Raw genomic sequence first — 20,767 nt, 5'->3', positions numbered from 1 at the left:
CGCGGACGTGACGACACGCGGCCATTTGCATTTTTTCCCGCCATTCGCCAAGCGCGGAATGCGTTCTGAAAGTGATTTTTCTAAATTACATGTAGGTATTTTTATGTAATTTTTTATACTGTTTCACTTATACAGATCTATACAAGTAATAAATGGAAAGACAATATCAGCTATAGAAGCAAATTTAAATGAACTCTATTGAAAAAATATTGTTCCAAATAATACTTAGATCTGTAGACTGTAACTATAAAATTTTGTTAAAAATAACCCTATGTAATATAAACCTACGTATATAATAAACATATGTAGCTAAGTACATAAAATACATAGGTACGATAAGTCCTAACTATCTACCGTAGAAGCTCAAAATTTGGGGCTAAAATAAAAATTTATTGACTACGGACCAGTAATTTTGTTAGACGGTCAAAAGAGCTTTAAATTGTACTTATAGCAGTCGATAGAGCAAGTGAAAGAGTATGCGGGTCTGTACCGCAGTCCTCTTAAAAACATATTTGTTATTTTATTAGCTTCAAATAATGTTGTGCATGAATATTTGAAAATTGTGAACTACAGAACGGGCTAAAGCATGAACGGTAAAAGACATAGATTTTACTCCCGCCTATGCTACAAGCCTTCTAACAGTAAACGTCTTCAAATATTTAATTCATAAATTGCATTTCATATTAGCCCGTTTTCCCTACTGAAATAAATACCTAATTAACTATTTCAGTTAGGAAAAATTTTATATCAATAGTAAAAAAAAATAACAAAAAAAAGAAGCAACAACAGGCTGTATAACTAGTTATCAATAAAATGCTACGAACCATTAACTATAAAGTATATGCTTGTAACTTTATTAACAAAATTGCTTTATGTAAAACTCAATCTTCAACGTCGTTTTAAATGTTAATTAAATCCAATAGAACGAAACATGGACAGAGTGGTGGGTAAATAATATTTAAAACTTATTATATTGTAGATAGGGATAACACAAATCATAATAAAGTCCTCGATATCAGGATAGTTCGTATCAAAATTGCATGTCTCAAAAGTGTGAACAGCTATATATGATGGCTTAGATTTATTATCTCAATATTTCGTACGATTAGACGAATTCGGAATTTTTTATATTGTATCAACGCCCTATAGAAATTACGACACAGAGGAATTAAAATAATTATGATGTAATAATTAAGTTTCACCCACAGGTTTCACTTGTTTTCCTGATAACTCCAGTCTTCTCTCAATATGCAATGAACACTGGGATGAGAGCTGATGTTACGTTCGATGTTCGCAATGACAGATTTGACATGGGCGACCTCATACGGAAACAAAATAAGTACTACGGAGTTACAGCCATGGACCCACAATCATCAGAAGAATATAGACGCAATTACGGACAAGATAGAGACCAATTTCCCATATTTAGAAGAAGAGGAGACGACTCAAGCGAACATAAACATAGACGACAAACGAACAAAGGCAGAATGACTAGAAAATCTAAATCACTAAGTAAAACGAGACAGCAGATGTTGAATGACATTAAAAGGGAAAGAGAGGCTCGATTGAATAACATTCTAAACGAAGCCTTATTAAGAATAAATTCAGCTAGACGAAATGAGGATTTCGCTTATCACGATGAAATCGTAAGCAATAGTGACAATGAAGAAGACTTTAAGAGAAATCTTAATACATTTAAAGCTAACGTTAAAGAGAATTCGGGTAAATTGGAGGATGTTGAAGATATTCTTAGTAACTTAGTGAGTAAAGGCAGACGCAGCATGCCAGATGAAGACCAGAAGGTTTTATTGCATTATGCCTTTCCAGTAAATATGAGGGTTGAAGGATTTCTTCAGACACCTTGATACGTGGATATATTTTGTTTGTTTAATAAATTGGCTTCTTATTGAAATAAAAACTGACTTATTATCCTTCTATAGCTCTCTATAGCTTCGTGTATGCTTCTTAGTACCTATGTACTATCTTTACCCCACTCAAATAGGTAAAATATTTTAATTTTTTTATTAAATGCAAAGACATATAGCAAAAAATTGATAGCCGTTAGCAGCTGTTGTTTAAAGTAGCTCTTTATTGTTTTCTATTCTAACGATGTAAAGATATATGTATGCAAAATAATTCAAACAAGCAATGACGTCATCTATTACGTGAATTTCACAGTCATCATTTTACTACTATGAATAGTAATAATTTTCCAAATAATCGTAACGTTATTAAGTCTCGTCCTATTTCACGCTTAATTAAGAATGGTTTACTGTGAATTATAATCACAAAATCAATTAAAATACCACTTCACTACAAGTCTTTAGTTAGGTTAGGTTTAAAAATAAAAATGAGAATGAAAAATAAATCAATCTGTTTTCTTTTTAGTTTTACTATTCAATCATTTATTGCTAGCGCATCAAATGAGTCACGGGAGAAATTTCTAGCTGATATTGCAGAAATAATCAATACAATTAACTCTCAAGATAAAGATACAACTGATGATAATTATTTGCATGAATTTAAGGACCCAATGTATAACAATAATTTAAAATTGTTCCTGAAACAACTTCGTAATGCTGATGAAGATGACCATTCTATTAACATGCAAGACAGAATGTGTAATAAAAGAGGCAAATCGAGAGGTCTCTGCAATGCTAAAGATGTATACGAAGTAGCTAGTGACGTAAGCAAAATTATAGATAATATTAACCGACAAGCAGAAAATGAGGAAGAAATTTTAAACGCGTTGCGTTGTAGCGTAGGTAGGTGTGGCAAGGATGATATTGATTATAAACTAAAAAATACAGAAATTGATGATTCTGCAGAAGATAATCCTAATATGGAAGGGGAAATACATGACGACGATTCAAACCAAAATCTCTTGCAAGCTGTTTTGAAAGAAATTAACGAAATATCCAGTGGAAATGGTAAGAATAATACCGTTTTAGGCAAACACAGTAGAGTTGTGATACCGCTCACACCAGAAGATATGGCTAATTATTATAGATCAGCTGTGGACGATGTTAGAAAAGCCCTTATGGATTACGTAAGATATAGATCTAATTTTAAAACGATGCGTGGACTGCCGAGAGCCGTCCGTCGTGGCGTACAAAATATACGAGAGAAGTATAGACATTTCAAAATAACAGACAAAGCATTAGCCAAACACATATTCGATCTTCTATTAACTGACATGAAGAAAATAAGAATTATTCCAGATAAAGATACACGAAACTTGTATGATGTGTATTTACCAGTTTGGATGTATATGGAGACGTTAAATAAGAAAGAAGGTAGAAGATTGAGATCAAGCAAGCGCATATTACCATTAACGTTACACCAAAAGAATAGAATGCAGAATAAAGAGCCACCTAGGAAACTATTGAAATACGCGTGGAGGAGAAACTTAAATCCTGATCAAGCCAAATATGGAGTTCCATTTGTTCTTGATATTCAAGGTTTAGGGCAAATAAATTAGTAATATCAATGTGTGTTTTATTCTGTCCTTTCAATAAAATCACTTCAAAGACCAATGACGTAAAATCAAATCAATAACATAATTTCAATTACATCTCTATAATAGGTATCATACGAACTACAGTTCTTTCTTATTTTGTAGAGTTAGTGCTAACAATGTTTAAATTAAGTGATTCAACTTTATTTCGAGAGTTTTTCATAATATTATAAATGTAATACGTTAGGTTTAATGTGGTTCTGAATTAAAGGTAGGTACACGTAAATGTAACAAAATACAATATTCAGACAGAAAGCCAAACAGAAATAATATAAGTTAATACATGCAATAACGTATAACTGCTTATTTCACGCTTGACTGTATAGAGCTATGAAGAAAAGCATAAATTAGTCTTTTATTTTCGATATCCAGTCTTAAAATGATTTAACATTGTAATTCTTGTTAAAATGAAATGTTTACTTTTAAATTTATTTTACATCGGTGCACTGGTATCATGCAAGGAAAATTCATTAAACAATTTCGTTTCCAAAGTAGTAGAGATAATACATAACATCAGTTCTCAAAGAAATTTTCAAGTTGACGATTATGAATTTTTACATAGAGATGAAAATATCAACTCACAAGAACCTGAAAGTATTAACTCCAATGAAGATAAAATAATGTACACATTAGATGATACTCAAGATATAGTAAAGGATTTGATATCTAAAGTAAACGAAGACGATATGTGTAAGAGTGCTAGATGCGGGTGTGGCCGGCCAGGACGATGTGGTACTACAAATGGTAACAACAAAATCAATGAGCTTCTTGATGATGTATTCGCACAATTAGAACAAGACAGAAAAGACAAAGAAAAACTTCTTCAATTTAAAGAAAGTAAAGAAATATCTCATGTGCCAAATAATCAAAGAAATAATATTTTTCTTAACATTTTTTCTGCTGATCCCTCCAAACTAACACACGTGTTAAAATCTGATTTGACGCGAACTAAAGAAAAAAGTAAGAAAAAGACAAAAGTAAATGATGAAGATCCGTCTAATGTTCTTAAAGTATTACTTTATGACATTTACGACCTTACCGACGATAAAAGTAACGAAAAGCAACAACTTAAACGTTCTAGAATACAATTTGCACCTAAAGAAATTGCAAGATTTTACAACGAATTTAAAGATCAAGCCACGACACGAATTTTTAACTATGTCAAAAATCTATCACCAAAGAAATCACTCCCCTACTTGACTTTAAAGCCGAGACGGGAATTCGAAAAACTGAAAAAAAGATATAGGCAGAAAAGAATGAAAGATAATGAATTAGCAAATGAAATTGTGGATATGCTTCTTGGAAATAAAGGCAACATGAGGATTATGCCACATAGAAAATGTAATATGTATGAAATAATTGTGCCCAAATGGGTATACGTAGCTTTCTATAAAATGAGAAAAAATGAAAGACAGAAAAAGAAACTTATTGGCTAATACGTTATATCTAAACACTACCTTAAATTCACATAAATGTAATACACATACAAACATTATATTTACTTATTTTTCGTCTTTTAATGCCTCAGTACCTAAGGCCTCAGCCCCCGGAATCACAGACACAATAGAAAATCTATTGTGTCGTGGTCTCGTCAGGCCGCTCGGTGGATAAGCATGGGTTAAGCTATTGCATAGCTTCTATCGCGGGCTGGACCGAATCCAGAAATTGCGTAACGAAAAACCTCACGCTTCCAACTCCGACAGGCACGGAGGTGTGGCTTGAAGGCATGCTATGCAATAGCTTTACCGCGGCAGTCCCCGAGTGCCACACGTATTTTTATTATTCTCATTCTCTTTCTTGAGTGGCACCCCCACAGAACAGGGCACCCCCTTATTGACCCCCTTAGACTTGACACTGGCAAATAGTTCAGCCTTATCGCCTCATATGATGGAGACAAAAAAAATCATTGACATGTTGTGCTATTTTGATTTTTGACTTTGACAAGTGACAAGTGACTTGAAAGTTGAAAGTCTCTGACTAATATATAGTTATCTGTGGACTGTGGTTGAAAGCTAAAATAATAATCAACAAATTTTTCATTGCAAAGTTTAATAAATTTTATTAAAAAGAACACACATCTAATTGTAATAAAGACAATAAATAAGTGTATATTACATAATAAATTATAATCTCAGTGATTAGAACCGCTAGAATTAATGATGGCAAATGACACCCCTGAAAGCGATTTTTCAATAGAATGTTTTCAGAATTATTCAGCACCAGAGGTGTTCGTTCAGGGTCTGGCTGGTATGGTCAATCAGAGTGATGTAGAAGCAATTATCCGTGCTCAAAAAACAATGTAAGTGTCCTATAAATTAAAAAAAAATTGACAAATAACTACGAAAGTTATGCTCTGAAAACATTTACATTTTATTGATATACTATAGTGGTCCGCCCCGGCTTCGCCCGTGGTACATATTTAGTATCCTATGTCCTTCTCCTGGCTCTAAACTACCTCCCTGCCAATTTTCAGCTAAATCGGTTCAGCCGTTCTTGAGTTATAAGTGGAGTAACTAACACGACTTTCTTTTATATATATATATATATAGATTTGTTTCTATTTGTATCAAAAATTGGAAGTAAAATAAATAAGTGATTAATATTTTCTTAATTTGAATAATTATTTGTTATCAGGTTGCAAAGGTTTGAGAAAACAACAGAAATGCTTACAAATTGTAATCAGTTATCAGCCAGTCGACTCCGCGCAGCTTCTTTAGAGTTTAAAAAACATACTCAACTGTTATTAGATATGAAGAAAGATCTAAACTATATTTTTAAGAAAATAAGAGCTATAAAGACTAAGTTGAGGTAAGCTTTTAATTATGTTTTTCAAAAGTTACCATAATAAAATCATAGCATTATTCTTTTACTTAAAAACTGTTATATTTGATATTTTGCAAGTCATATAATGCACTAGCTGTGCTCCGCGGTTTCACCTGCATTACCTTGCTTCTGTTGGTCTTAGGGTGATGATAAATAGTCTATATAGCCTTCCTCGATAAATGGGCTATCTAACACCAAAATAATTTTTAAAATCGGACTAGTAGTTCCTGAGATTAGTGCGTTCAAGCAAACAAACTCTTCAGCTGTATAATAATATTATTATAGATAACTAGCGGTCCGCCCCGGCTTCGCCCGTGGTACATATTTACGTTTTCTCTACATAAGAACCATCGTCATACTTCAAGGAATATAATAAAAAAAGAATTATCGAAATCGGTTCAGCCGTTCTTAAGTTATGCGCTTACCAACACATTTTGGGATTCATTTTTATATATAAAGACCTGCGGTCCGCCCCGGCTTCGCCCGTGGTACATGTTTACGTTTTCACTCCATAAGAACCATCCTCGTACTTCATGGAATATTATAAAAAAAGGATTAACGAAATCGGATCAACCGTTCTCGAGTTATGCGCTTACCAACACATTTTACGATTCATTTTTATAATATAGATAGATCCATCTGAATGATAACCATCTTCGATTGCATTTATACCAGTCACTATTTAAACTTTCCATTATACATATTTTAAGTTATTTAGGGTGGATTTTTCAATCCTTGGTTAAAATTTATCCATCCAATAAAGTATTACACGAACATTTTAAAATGTCACCTGTAAACTGTCAAATACGGACAATTAGAATACATTTTTGAAATGGTAGTTTAATACGTTATTCGATGAATAAGTTTTAACCAACGATTGAAAAATCAGCCCTTAGTAATATAATCCATATATTTTTGTTAATATTATATTCTATTTAAATATTCCTACATTCCAGCACACAATATCCAGACGATTATAAAAAAGCAGTAGCCGCAGCTGTAGCAAATAAAAAACCACTCGACGAAGAAGACGAGACAAAAATGAAATCGGAAACGAAAATACAATCCAAAATGGTTGCTACAGTATCAACGGAAACTTTAAAACCATCTACTAGTGATAAGAAGAAAAAGAAAGATAAAAACACAGATGTAGCGGAGAAGAAGAAAAGTAGTAGTTCTTCTGATACGGAAAGTGCTAGTTCTGGAGATGATAGTAGCACAGATACTGGTTAAGTTTAGTAGTTTTTGGTAGTGATAGTTAGAAACATGCTAGATAGATTAATAATTGTTGTATGGAGTTGGAGTGAAGGTGGAGTGTCTGCTTCTATATGACAAAATTTATTTGGATGAGAATCTGTAAAATATAATGATGAGAATATTGTCATAGATTACTAAATCGTTACTTCATATTATATTTATTTAGGGCTTATTTTTCAATCCTTGGTTAAAACTTATTCATCGAATAACGTATTAAACTACCATTTCAAAAATGTATTCTAATTGTCCGTATATGACAGTTTACAGGTGACATGTTAAAATGTTTGTGTAAGGGCGTATTCAGAAAGAAAGCTTGAAACTTGTAAGCGCTTATCGGCGCTTGTCAATGCTGGTTCGTTCTACACAAAGGAAGCAGGTTGAAGCAGACCAAAACAAATTTTATATGGCAGCCACCAGCATTGCTGAAGCTTGTCGGAACTTGTCGGCGCCGATCAGCGCTTATAGGCGCATGTTCATATATTTTCCTGCGCAGGTTACCAGCGCTGACAAGCGCCGATAAGCGCTTATAAGTTTCAAGCTTTCTTTCTGAATACGCCCTAATACTTTATTGGACAGATAAATTTTAAGCAAGGATTGAAAAATCGGCTCTCAATATTCGACAGATCCATAACTTTATTTTCATTTTTTAAAATATTAATTTGCTGAAAAATGATATAGCTTGGCAGATTTAGCAATAAGCACGTTTATAAAAATGGAAACACTTGTATCAGCATAATGCAATATTTTTGGACTTATGTAATTTCTAAAATTGTTGACTTATTTTTTTTTTCCAATAATTTTATTTCTAGGAAGAAGAATGTGTTCAGAAAAAACCTTGAAACATCTTTACTTTACTTTCCATATTAATTTAAGTATTACTAGTTACTTAGATCTAATGTTACCACTATTGAATAAAATATACTTGTGTCTAGTTAATGTCTTCTACTATGTTTTTCGATTGATTTTTGATGAATATAAATAATTAGGGCTCAAGGACAGAAAAACGCTCATTGTGTGAAAAAATAGCTCACATGGACCATCTAATAGTGAAATAATTTTTCAAATCGGACCCGTGGTTGCGATTAGCATGTTCAAGCAAACAAACTCTTCAGCTTTATAATATTAGTGCAGATTTTAATTTTTAATCTATACTAATATTATAAAGCTGGAGAGTTTGTTTGTTTGTTTGAACGCGCTAATCTCGGGAACTGCTGGTCCGATTTGAAAAATTCTTTCAGTGTTAGATAGCCCATTTATCGAGGAAGGTTAAAGGCTATATTATATCATCACGCTACGACCAACAGGGGTGGAGCCACGGGGGTGAAAACGCGCGGAGCAGCTAGTATTTCATACAGGTGCTGTGCAATCACCCTCAATCATATGAAAATATTTATTTGTAGTTGTAAGTTGTAATAAAAGCTAGTGAGTTTAAAAATAACATATTATTTAACTATATTATTTTTAACATTGCTTGTTAAGGTGCTTTATTTAATTATAATAATTTTTTAGTTTGTTACTTCGGCTGATCATCAATTTTGACAGAAAAAACTTATGTATGTTATAACAAATGCCTATTCTAAGTAAATAAAATTCTATATCTATTACATATTATTATATATTATGTATGTATTAAATAACTTCCTGGAACAATGAAAATTAGACCAAAAAATCTTGCAATTAATGTAACTAAAAGCGTTGAAAATAAGATGTCAATTTTATAATATTGAAAAATAAAACAATATTTAGCAATACTTGAGTTTTATTGTGAGAATCTTTTTCTTATTTACTCTTATGACATATCCATTATCACAATTTTGGTTGATTTTTGTGTTTACACATACACAGATTACAAATATTATTTGTATGTATCGGCAATAGCGTCACATTATTATCTATTGATAAACACATGTTTTACTTATATGTTAAGAATTAAGATTGTAACAGCATGTTGTGCATATACTAAGTAATGTTGTGTGTAAAATATGTTAGTCGATATATAGAAGAGTCATTATGTAAACATTATAACACCTTATCACATTGTATTGCCATAACACCAAGTCGGCAAAGTAATATTCACACAGCATGTTCTCTAGTATGTTTCCTTGCTTTTTCTTCGAATTCTTGCACATTATACTTATATTCCATGGCTATTTCTGTGACGAGGGGGTCATCTGGGTTCGGATGTGCCAACAATGTCTGGATGGAGATCAGCAATGTTTCTATTGTGATTGTAGGTAACCAGGTCCCTTTTGGTGGCATTTTTAACATGTTCATACATATTCTACCAGCTGAAATCACCGTAAGATAAAATTACGAAGGTATTTCACTCCAAAAGCTATAAAATTTATAATTTTCCTTATTACTAACAAAGATTAATGATAACATTTTAATGATTTAGAAGCCAGTTAATTTATAAAGTTAGCAACTATTTATTCACTTTATAATAAATTCATAGTTCCAACTTCCAGAATGTATTTACCTGAATCAATGTTTGGATGATACACAGAAGTAACAAATTTCACTTGAGGCGGTTCAAACGGGTAATTACTCGGAACATTAATCAATAATTTAAAAACTCCGGACTCGTATGGGGACCCTTTTGGTCCACACATTCGAACATTAAGGGCATCGTAAATATCTTCCTTTTCAGGAGAACATGTAATGCCCCAAGGCGGTTTTGTAAACAAACTTTTTATTTCGTGACATAAACGCGCTTTTCTGGCACCTTCACTTGCCATTATAGTTATTTTAACGTCTCCTATTAACAATTGATTTTAAACATTTCAATATTCGCACTTGAACAATTATTTAAATACAAAACATGTACCTATGTACAACTCCACACAAATTAAAAAAATTTAAATTTCCGTCAAATTTTAAAAGTTGCAATGTCAAACTTTGATTTCTGATTAAATAATATAGATAATAATATAAAGGACAGACTAATTAAAAAGAATTACAATTTAAAATCTTATGATAAAATATTCGTGAATTTAGAAAATAACAGTTTGTTGGGTTTGTGGTTAAGATATTTTCACAGAGCAATATTTTACAGTCAATAGTTACAAACATATTATAATATAGTAGGGACCTAACGAAAAAATTGTGGGACCTTAAAGGACCTAACGGAGACCTATCGATTAAGGTCATTTTCGACCGAAAATTCCATTGATGGGGTGCTAAGTTTGCATAGGTTCTGAATACAATATAATTAAGACTGCTTTGTTACTATTAACTAATACTTGTAACTTGTATCATACTATTTCCGAACGTAAACGTCAATAGTCAATGACATTGACTTTAAAATTGTCAGTTCCCCGCGGCCCGCTGACAGCCGACTGCTAGTAAAGTCAAAGTGTGAGCCAAAGTGTGAGCTGCGAATTTCTGTGTGCTCGACTTCGGTAAAGTTTATCGTGAAAAGTTTTGCCGTTTTGAGTAAAAATCTAGCTCTAAAATAATAAGGTGTACAGACTAGTTTATTTGGGGTGTGGTTATAACTAAGTTTCCCATAATTATTAATTTAGTGATCTGTTCATATACGTATCTTTAAAATAGGTGTAGCCAGCGATCGGTCCATCAGGTTTCGGTAAGTATTTTTTTTCTTATTCCAACATGTGCATATTGAAATACTTATGTATTGAAATATTCAAGACGCGTATTATTTTCAATATTGTATGTTTGGATCGTCAGTAACGACATTGATCGTCATAACTGAACACATTGTATACGTTCTGACGGAAATAATGTATGTTGATTGAATGCGACCAATTAAATATAAGTAATCGATTTCAGAATATGTAAAAAGGTTAATCTAGGTCACATGTAGACTGTCGTATATAATTACGAAGAGGGCTCTAGTTTATAGTCACACTTATTGATTAGTTTTAAATGTCGTAAGCCGGCGATGACAATGCGTTTCCAATGAATCAAAACATTTCCAACAATAGAGTTCCGTACATCGTACGATTTGATTTATAAATACCATTTCAAGGTAAGCCCTTTCAATCTTTTTCTTAATTCAATTAATGGTTAATGTTGTGACACCTACGGTTATTATAGGTTACTTATAGATTTTATTTCTCTATATAGTTTCTCTTGATGTTTCTGTAGGTACTTGAATCTGAAGCTATAACTTGAGAAAATATTTAAGTTATATGTTCAGGCAATTAATCTTAGTTCTGAGAAATGTCAATGTTGAATAAGTGATTAGGCATTACATAATTGCTAATATATTATCAGTAAGATGTAGGTATTTTTTTTTGTATTCTATACCTACTTATACATATTATTATTACATATATTACAGGCCAATTAATTAAAAACATTCTGCTTAATTTCTATATTATAATATACTAGTTTTTTTGCCCGCATTTTCAAAGGAAAACCCGCATAGTTCCCCTTCCCGTGGGATTTCCGGGATAAAACCTTATCCTATGTGTTAATCCAAGTTACCCTCTATATGTGTGCTAAATTTCATTATAATTGGTTCAGTAGTTTATGCGTGAAAACCATACATACATACAAACCTTTCCTCTTTATAATATTAGTATAGATTAATCTTATAAATTTATAAAGAATAGAAAAAATTCGATCACGAGGCGGGACTTGAACCCGCATCCTTCGCGCCATTCCGGGGCGGATGCCTAACCAACTCAGCCACTCGTGACCCGCCTGAGCAATCGAATTTATTCTATCCCTTAGGTTTTATGTGTCTTAAGGGACACACCGCGCGCCATCTATTGAGATGATTTAACAACCATCTCAACCAATATGAAGCACTTTTCAGTGAATACAATATTGTAACGATGGAACACGACCTTTTCTTGAATTTATATTTTTTGGTTTTTATGGCATTCAAATGCTTTATAAATATAAATTTATAAAGAATAGAAAAAATTCGATCACGAGGCGGGACTTGAACCCGCATCCTTCGCGCCATTCCGGGGCGGATGCCTAACCAATTCAGCCACTCGTGACCCGCCTGAGCAATCGAATCGAATAGATTAATCTTATTTTTACAATAACTTTCCTGGTATTGCTTATAAATTACATTATAACAAGCCTATAGTAAAACAATTGAACAATAGAGTTTGTTTTTGAGAATTTCATAAAACATTATGTATCAATGTGTTTATAGAAGACTAGCTTTCCGCCTGCGGCTTCGCCCGCGTTTTCAAAGAAAAACCCGCTTAGTTCCCGTTCCCGTGGGATTTCCGGAATAAAACCAATCCTATATGTTAATCCAAGTTACCCTCTATATGTGTGCTAAATTTCATTGTAATCGGTTCTATAGTATTTGCGTGAAAGGGTAACAAACACACAAACTTTTGCATTAATAATATTATTATTAGTAGTATTAAATTACTATTTGTTAAATAAGTTAACAAAAAAAAATACAAATCTGACAATATCATTAGTATATCTCCATAGATGCTTTCCAAATTTGTGGTAAATTATAAAAATATGTTATGAACTTATGACGATTCAAAAGGACTTTTAGAAGAAGTCTTATTGAATAAATAAATTTTTGAGTTTGAGTTAGATAAGGCCTCTGCAATGATGAATCTACATTATGATGATAAATAAGGAAACTTTAAAATATAAAATTGTCTAGTATAAAATTACACATTTCAGTATGGAAAGTCAGGAGAATCACTTAGTGCAATTTTAAAGTTAAATTGGTCTTGTTAATTGTCATCAATCTTTATTAATTATTACCGTTCAGACGATTTTGTCATAAGCTATTTATGTTTAAACTAGCATTTACTGTCTGTATTATTAATTGTATTTTGTACCTCTGAAATATCTAATGTTATAACAATTGAATTGTTAAGTAAAAAAAAAGAGCGTGTATGCCGAGCACACGTGTCAGAAGTGAAACTTTTATGACAAAACTCAAAGATACTAAAATCGTCGCGTTACTCCATGACGTGACGGTATGGTATTGCCATGACGCGATCATTAAATTTTACTCCAACGCGCCTAAAGAAGTATCACTTAAAAAATATTTTATTGGCAAGAATAAATAAATTAAAATTTGTAATTCATGAAATTTATTTATAAATACTTTTTTTCAATTAACTGTTTTAATATGACGCAATATGTCGCAATTTCTTATATACTTGCCCGATAATCCAAACTAATATTATAAATGCGAAAGTAACTCTGTCTGTTACTCAATTACGCCTTAACTACAAAACCAATTTGCATGAAATTTGGTATAGAGATGTTTTGATACCCGAGAAAGGACATAGGCTACATTTTACCTCGGGACATAGGATATGTTTTATCCCGGAAATCCCAAGGGAACCGGTACTATGCGGGTATTTGTTTGACTGCGCGGGCGAAGCCGCGGGTGGAAAGCTAGTTGTTTAATATTTTACAAACTATACACCTGCATATGATGGATCTTATCTACGTTATTGATTTAGGTAATAGAGATAAAATAATATTTAACCCTCTGCAAAAACATAACACGCTTTTTTCTTGTAAAAATATCATTAAATTACGAATTTATATTTTTACTAGCGGTCCGCCCCGGCTTCGCCCGTGGTACATATTTAAGTTTTCTCTACATAAAAACCATGCTCGTACTTCAAGGAATATAATAAAAAAAGAATTATCGAAATCGGTTCAGCCGTTCTCGAGTTATGCACTTACCAACACATTTTTAGATTCATTTTTATATATAAGAATTAATTATGACTTTGTGAATGAAAAAATTTTAAAACACAGAAAAGGAAATTTTATTTCGTTTTGTGCATATTGTGCGTTTTTTATTGCGAGCAGGATATAAGGTATCTGGTACATAAGGTAACCTTATATTAAGGAATCAATCCTTAATCTAAGGAGGTAACTTTAAATGATTGGAATACTAGGTGGAAATGTCCAAAGCTATTGTAAGCATTTCGTAGTTCATAAAAATGATTCAGCACATTTCCAAGGACAATGACGTCATATAACAAAGTCGATTACAATTCTATGTATGTACTCGATTAAATAATCGATGTTAGTGCTTGCTGTAAAGTGTAGGATCATGTATGCTTTGGGAAACGTCACAATTCATGTGTAATATTATGTAATACAGATTAACTTGAAGCCTGAAGGAGTAACTTGCAAGTATTTTTACGTAATTCGCAGTCTAGTCATAAACTTGGAAAAGCTCACTTCAATTGTGCTTTTTAATTACATACTTAAATTTATATTGTTCTATGAAAGTTCTCGAAATAATTTTAATAACAATGTATTTTGAATTTTCATAGTTTATAACTCTTTCACACGAAAACCACTGAACGGATTTTGATGATACTTGCCAGTGAAATAGCTTATGTACCGAAATAACACAAGCTAGCTTCTACGCTTTCGTCTACGGGTGAATCCGCGCGGCACAGCTAGTTAAAAATAGTCATGAAATGCTATACTATCCTATGCTATGCTGTATGTCCTAACCACGGGACCCTAGGTCTTCTATCGTATCAATGAAGAGACTGCATAAAGACATTAAGATAAATATTCGCGTACGTTTACTAAAAATATAATTGCGAGATAACCTTTGGGTTCAGACTACACACTGCATGATAATGCGGCTGATACGGAACCAAATGTCACACGATTGTCGCAGATTTGTTTGGAACTAGACAAAGAAATAAGTTTGAGGTGGTATTAACATAGTATTCATGTATTATGAGGGAGCTGATGCTATGTGTAACTCTGATGTATGACCTATATTCGTGTAAAGTTTTATTCAAATCTGTCCAGTTGTTTTTACGTGAAAGCGTTACAAACATCCATACATCCATACTTACAAACTTTATCGAGTACACGGTCGATCACGTAGTACACGGGAAAAACCTATGAGCTTATCCAGACTGTAATCTATCTCTGTACCTAACTTCATACAGATCCGATATTTTTTGCGTGATAGAGAAACAAAAATTCTTGTTTATAATATGTATTACTAGGATATAGGAATAATTAATATTTACGTAATTTTGATTAAATTTATTTGTTTTTCGGTGCATTTTTATTCCTGAGGTATACAGGTAAATAAAAAAACTAGATTATGGTGTTAAAAACTATAGAGATCTAGCTTATTTTCGCAGTTTCCATTACATGCATAAACAATATTATCGTAGAAACTGTATGTACCTATATGAATCTTTGAATTGAAAAAAAGAACGAAAACGTTTATTTAACGGCACATACACGTTTTCTTTCTTTCTATTTCTCGGAGACATCAGAAAACGAGAAGATTATTAGAGTATGATCTTATGATTTGATAATTTATATTTTTACGCATAGCATCTGTTTTCTCTTTTATTAAAGATATTTTTAATAACCAAAATAAGGTACATGTGAAGACTACAGAGACGAGCTTTTAATAGTTACATAAAGCTCATCAAAAATGTGTCTATAAAATCGCACTTCAAAGAGAATGATTCTGTTTGTATGTGTTGCTCTAAATAACAGCTGAACAAATTTTGATGTAATTCGAATTTCGACACCTTTATAGCTTAGCTTTAAAGTAATTCAATCCAGGATTATTGTTTTACAAAGTTCTTATAACAGACCAGATTACGTCTCATAAAATAATAAACATATTTTGCGGCAAATAATTTAATTAGAAGTGAAATAAAATAATCCTTTGATTTTCGGCAATATTGATAAGAATGTGTCATAAATGATAACATCATAAGATAGTAAAAGGGGAGTGTTCACTGGCTATCATATTCTATCTTTGTCAAATTATTTTGTAAAGGCAAGGACACATGGTATAAGTATTTAATTAATTTATAGAATAAAATGTATTGATACATAGTTGGTTTGGGGTGTTTAAGGTAGGATAGTTTGGTTACATTTCACCGAGTCAAGTACTAAGGGTATTTTCATGTGTCATGTATGCAAGCAAAGTGTACGTTTGAGCTGACTGAGATTAAATTAAAACCTTAGATTAGATTACTGTTTTATCCATATCTACCAAGGACTAATTTATTACGACGATACTTATTTTTCTATTTTTATGCCTTTTTTATACGTACTAAATAAATAACGATGACCTCACGACAGTTACATTAAGCAGTGTGTGTGTACTGCGCCTTATCGCTATATTCTAATTTTGAATTTCAGTCATTCATACAGGCAAATATTCAGTCTGTTTCCGATCGCCGCCGTGTGCGCACGTATGATCCCAGTTTTTTAAATGTTTCGCGAATTATTTGTGCTCAATTGAACTGTGGATTGTCCTGAAAGGTAAATATTTATTCGGATATTGATATATTAGTTTTTATTTAATTATGCATAAAAAAGAACTTGAGATATTGATCGGTTGTTTTACTGTTTATTTTATTAATAAATACCGGCGAGATAATGTAAGTACATAATATTAAATAATATATTGTAAGCTTTACCTCGAAGATGTTTGATTTAATTACTCTAAAATTTATATTGATATAAAGTTTATACTGTTTCAACATAAGTTATTTTAATAGGTTTTTTATCGTCTCACATTTTTGATAACTAATAAACTCTAGGAAAATAAGATAAGTGACTCAGATACAAAATGAGGACAGAATTATATCTAAGGATTATTAACTTACAAAAGAAGGTTCTATATAATCCATATCCATTAACTACGGCTATACAGGGTTACAGGAAAAGTCGATGTAGATCCGTTAAGGGCATGTAGTACACATCATTTCTGAATGATTTCACTATGTTACCCCCCATCCTAAACTTAACCGTTTTCGAGATATTCGAGTTTTAATTTTTTTTATGCAAATGCCCAATTTTTCGGCTATTCAATTGAATATTTTGAATATTTTTGACTCTTATGATTATTTTTTTTGTTTTTACGTGAAGATTGAGATGCTTAATTACCTCAATGACTAAAATTGCACGTAAGTTAACTAAATAGGTCATTGTAGACGATCGAAACTTAAGAAAATAAGTACAAATTATAAAAAAATATTTTTCTTTTCTGGATATCTCAAAAAATTATTACGGCACTTGCTCTGCAGATGTGCTTAAAAACATCTACATTTTATCAGCTATCCAACGAGGTATAACAACCTAGGGTTGTATTTAAACTCATAGAAAATAACATAGTTGAAAAGGTTCAGGTAGTAGGTCTAACGGGTCCCTCGGCTATTGTCCTTCAAGTTAATCCGGTGCATGTGAACGAGACAACTTTCGATTTATGCAGATGAGAGTGAGAAAAATAATGTGCAAAAACAAGTTTGGGGATACAACATACCCATTGTTTCGTATTTGGTCGTTTGTTTGCTTGCCATCCATTTTAGACACTCATGCGATTCGTCCATGGTAGATGCGAATTATTGTGCTTTCGGATTCCCACACGACTTATGTATGTGACTTAGGTGACCTACTAATGATCTCCCATTACAATTACTGCGGGACATGTGGTTTCAACATGATGGCTGCCCTGCTCATTTCAGAAGAAGCGTTAGGGAATGGTTGGACACTAACTATCCTAACAAATGGATTGGACGAGGTGGGCCTTTACCCTGGCCACCCCGATGTCCCGACCTGACCCCCATTGATTTTTATGTATGGGGGCACATGAAGAGCCTCGTTTACAGTGAGCCCAACCCCATATCGTCAGTGGAAGTTCTCAAAGAAAGGATAATTAATGCTGCTAACGACATAAGAAGAACATTAACCACATGGTGTAGTGAATAGTGGACTACGTGAAAGAATGAGAAAATATGTGCGAAATAAAGGTGGACACGTAGAACATGAACTATAAAATTTTATTCAAAAACATTAGGTGATTAAATGTTATTTTGAACTGATTTATTGTTTCATTTAGCTTACTGCAATCACCGACGATCTGTATGCCAACTATGAGTTGAGCGTGAGTGACTTTGTATGCCAACTAGCGTTAACAACGCACCGATTACGTTATTTTCCAAACAATAGCCAGTAACTAGTCACTTACGCTCAAGTAATAGTTGGCGTACGGTCATAATTTGTACGATCGACAATGTGAACAAAAAAAATGCTATAAAACTGAATGATCTCCTAGGTCAGGATAGCGGGATATCGATGGATGCATGAAGGTTGTACCTAGCCGAGGGAGGCCTATGTTCAATAGTGGAAGCCAGAGTAGGCTGAAATGATGATGCTGAACTTAAGTCAAATTAATTAGATTAAATAAGGACTATTTATTCTGACTGCCATGTAGCCTTAGAAACTAAGTTTCACCTTTGAGGTTCATAAATACCCTAGAGTGTTATACCTCGTTGGATAGCTGATAAAATGTAGATGTTTTTAAGCACATCTGCAGAGCAAGTGCCATAATAATTTTTTGAGATATCCAGAAAAGAAAAATATTTTTTTATAATTTGTACTTATTTTCTTAAGTTTCGATCGTCTACAATGACCTATTTAGTTAACTTACGTGCAATTTTAGTCATTGAGGTAATTAAGCATCTCATTCTTCATGTAAAAAACAAAAAAAATAATCATAAGAGTCAAAAAGATTCAAAATATTCAATTGAATAGCCGAAAAATTGGGCATTTTCATAAAAAAAATTAAAACTCGAATATCTCGAAAACGGTTAAGTTTAGGATGGGGGGTAACATAGTGAAATCATTCAGAAATGATGTGTGCTACATGCCCTTAACGGATCTACATCGACTTTTCCTGTAACCCTGTATATTTATGAAAACACGTTGACTATTATGATGAGTATCTGTAACTAGTTGAGCCATGCAATTTTTGTGTATTGTATTGATCAGGTACTGTTTTACTGTTTATTCTTCTTCTTCTTTACTTCTAGGGAAGCGCGTACCATCTTATACGGTATACCACATCTCAGCTTAACATCAAGCGAGATTGTGGTCAAGCGCTTCCCTATTCGCAATTTTAAAAAAAAAAATTCGTCTCTGAAAAGGAATATTTTTTCCCGTTTTTGCAACTTTTTTAATCGCTTTATGGCCGTAGTACCTACATATAATGTGGTATAGCCAATAAGCCTTGCTCAATTAAATTCTTCAGGTGCTCAATTTTTATACAAGTTAAGTAGGACTTTGATTTCGCTCGAGAAATATTCCCGTTCTTAGACTTTTTTTATCTTAAAAAAGTATTTAATTGCTAAAGGATCGTGTAATGACCACAACTTCTGAATTCCGCTACTGATATTATTTTGTTTTAAATAGGTACAGATTACTTAATAATTAATAGGTCTACAATTCCAAAACAATAAAAATATGATTATAAAATTATTATAAGTAATTAATAGTGAGAAGATGTATCTCCTGAATTCTGGCAGAACAACGTTTGCCGGGTCGTCTAGTATATCTATAATCATTATGTTTCATGTGTTTGAAGTAGGTATACTGCGCAGTAACAAATGAAATATGTAAATCTGAGGTCAGGACTTCATGAATTTTTTATTCATTCGGGCAAATAACGGTACTGTAGATTTTTATTTGTATTTAGAGCGATAAATTTAAAACCCATTTGTTCAAATAGAGCTTAGTAGAGCTTTGATTTATGTAGATGAGATAATTGTGACAATTATATTGAACTAGCTGTGCTAGCGGTTTTACCCGCAGAGCTCCGCTCCTGTTGGTCTTAGCGAAATGATAATAGCTGTGCTAGCGGTTTTACCCGCAGAGCTCCGCTCCTGTTGGTCTTAGCGAAATGATAATAGCTGTGCTAGCGGTTTTACCCGCAGAGCTCCGCTCCTGTTGGTCTTAGCGAAATGATATATAGCCTATACTTAAAGCTATCTCGATGAATGGGCTATCTAACACCGAAATAACTTTTTAAATCGGACCAGTAGTTCCCGAGATTAGCGCGTTCAAACAAACAAACTCTTCAGCTTTATAATATTAGTATAGATTGATAGTGTAGGAACCGAATCCACAACCTGTGGCTCTGAAGTCACTAACCACTGTGCCAGTCTATTTAAATAAAAATAAATCGTCAAAAAGTAGGTAAGGAAACTTTACTTCCGACTGACCCAAGTAGGATAATTCGTGTTTTTGTTATTGACAAACATTGTCTAGAAAAAAAATCTTTTTACTAATTGTTCAGTTGCTGCCAACTATAAACAACTTCAAACAGAATATTAAAAAATAAAAAAATTATGGTACGATTTTAGCCGGCTAGTCATATAAAAATATGTAGGTACTTTGAAACAT

General features: G+C 32.6%; 5 protein-coding genes across 6 annotated transcripts in view; 4 read left to right on the top strand and 1 right to left on the bottom strand.

The window, feature by feature from the left end:
* Window positions 1–876: 876 nt before the first annotated feature.
* Window positions 877–1,865, top strand: LOC123701804. Its single transcript, XM_045649366.1, has 2 exons — window positions 877–943; window positions 1,209–1,865. The coding sequence occupies exons 1-2, from the start codon at window positions 932–934 to the stop codon at window positions 1,863–1,865; spliced, it is 669 nt and encodes a 222-aa protein (XP_045505322.1). The 5' UTR covers window positions 877–931.
* A 497-nt stretch (window positions 1,866–2,362) lies between these two features.
* Window positions 2,363–3,481, top strand: LOC123701786. Its single transcript, XM_045649344.1, has one exon. The coding sequence runs from the start codon at window positions 2,534–2,536 to the stop codon at window positions 3,479–3,481; it is 948 nt and encodes a 315-aa protein (XP_045505300.1). The 5' UTR covers window positions 2,363–2,533.
* A 2,046-nt stretch (window positions 3,482–5,527) lies between these two features.
* Window positions 5,528–7,674, top strand: LOC123701723 (kxDL motif-containing protein CG10681). Its single transcript, XM_045649230.1, has 3 exons — window positions 5,528–5,816; window positions 6,152–6,325; window positions 7,297–7,674. The coding sequence occupies exons 1-3, from the start codon at window positions 5,674–5,676 to the stop codon at window positions 7,571–7,573; spliced, it is 594 nt and encodes a 197-aa protein (XP_045505186.1). The 5' UTR covers window positions 5,528–5,673; the 3' UTR covers window positions 7,574–7,674.
* Window positions 7,675–9,497: 1,823 nt separating this feature from the next.
* Window positions 9,498–10,413, bottom strand: LOC123701718 (ubiquitin-conjugating enzyme E2 T-like). The gene is made up of 2 exons (XM_045649225.1): window positions 10,077–10,413; window positions 9,498–9,885 (listed from the first exon to the last, which is right to left on the bottom strand). The coding sequence occupies exons 1-2, from the start codon at window positions 10,333–10,335 to the stop codon at window positions 9,671–9,673; spliced, it is 474 nt and encodes a 157-aa protein (XP_045505181.1). The 5' UTR covers window positions 10,336–10,413; the 3' UTR covers window positions 9,498–9,670.
* A 565-nt stretch (window positions 10,414–10,978) lies between these two features.
* Window positions 10,979–20,767, top strand: part of LOC123701705 (oxidative stress-induced growth inhibitor 1-like) — a 40,111-nt gene continuing 30,322 nt past the window's right edge. The window contains exon 1 of one of the 2 annotated variants that reach the window (XM_045649211.1): window positions 10,979–11,183. The gene's annotated coding sequence lies outside the window, so the exon portion shown is untranslated. Of the gene's footprint in view, window positions 11,184–16,748; window positions 16,847–20,767 lie in introns of those variants that run through there. The other variant, XM_045649212.1, reaches the window with a different exon arrangement.

The sequence above is a fragment of the Colias croceus genome, chromosome 22 (genome assembly GCF_905220415.1).
Source record: "Colias croceus chromosome 22, ilColCroc2.1".
Lineage (NCBI taxonomy): Eukaryota > Metazoa > Arthropoda > Insecta > Lepidoptera > Pieridae > Colias > Colias croceus.
This window is presented reverse-complemented; position numbering and strand designations above follow the sequence as displayed.

What these genes read in the sequence shown, in the direction of transcription:
- LOC123701786 (XM_045649344.1), top strand. Translation starts at nt 2,534, where the DNA reads ATGTATAACAATAATTTAAAATTGTTCCTGAAACAACTTCGTAATGCT.
- LOC123701723 (XM_045649230.1), top strand. Translation starts at nt 5,674, where the DNA reads ATGATGGCAAATGACACCCCTGAAAGCGATTTTTCAATAGAATGTTTT. An exon ending in ATCCGTGCTCAAAAAACAAT is followed by an intron (nt 5,817 to 6,151) that starts GTAAGTGTCCTA and finishes ATTTGTTATCAG; the next exon opens with GTTGCAAAGGTTTGAGAAAA. An exon ending in GCTATAAAGACTAAGTTGAG is followed by an intron (nt 6,326 to 7,296) that starts GTAAGCTTTTAA and finishes CCTACATTCCAG; the next exon opens with CACACAATATCCAGACGATT.
- LOC123701718 (XM_045649225.1), bottom strand. Translation starts at nt 10,335, where the DNA reads ATGGCAAGTGAAGGTGCCAGAAAAGCGCGTTTATGTCACGAAATAAAA. An exon ending in TCATCCAAACATTGATTCAG is followed by an intron (nt 9,886 to 10,076) that starts GTAAATACATTC and finishes CGGTGATTTCAG; the next exon opens with CTGGTAGAATATGTATGAAC.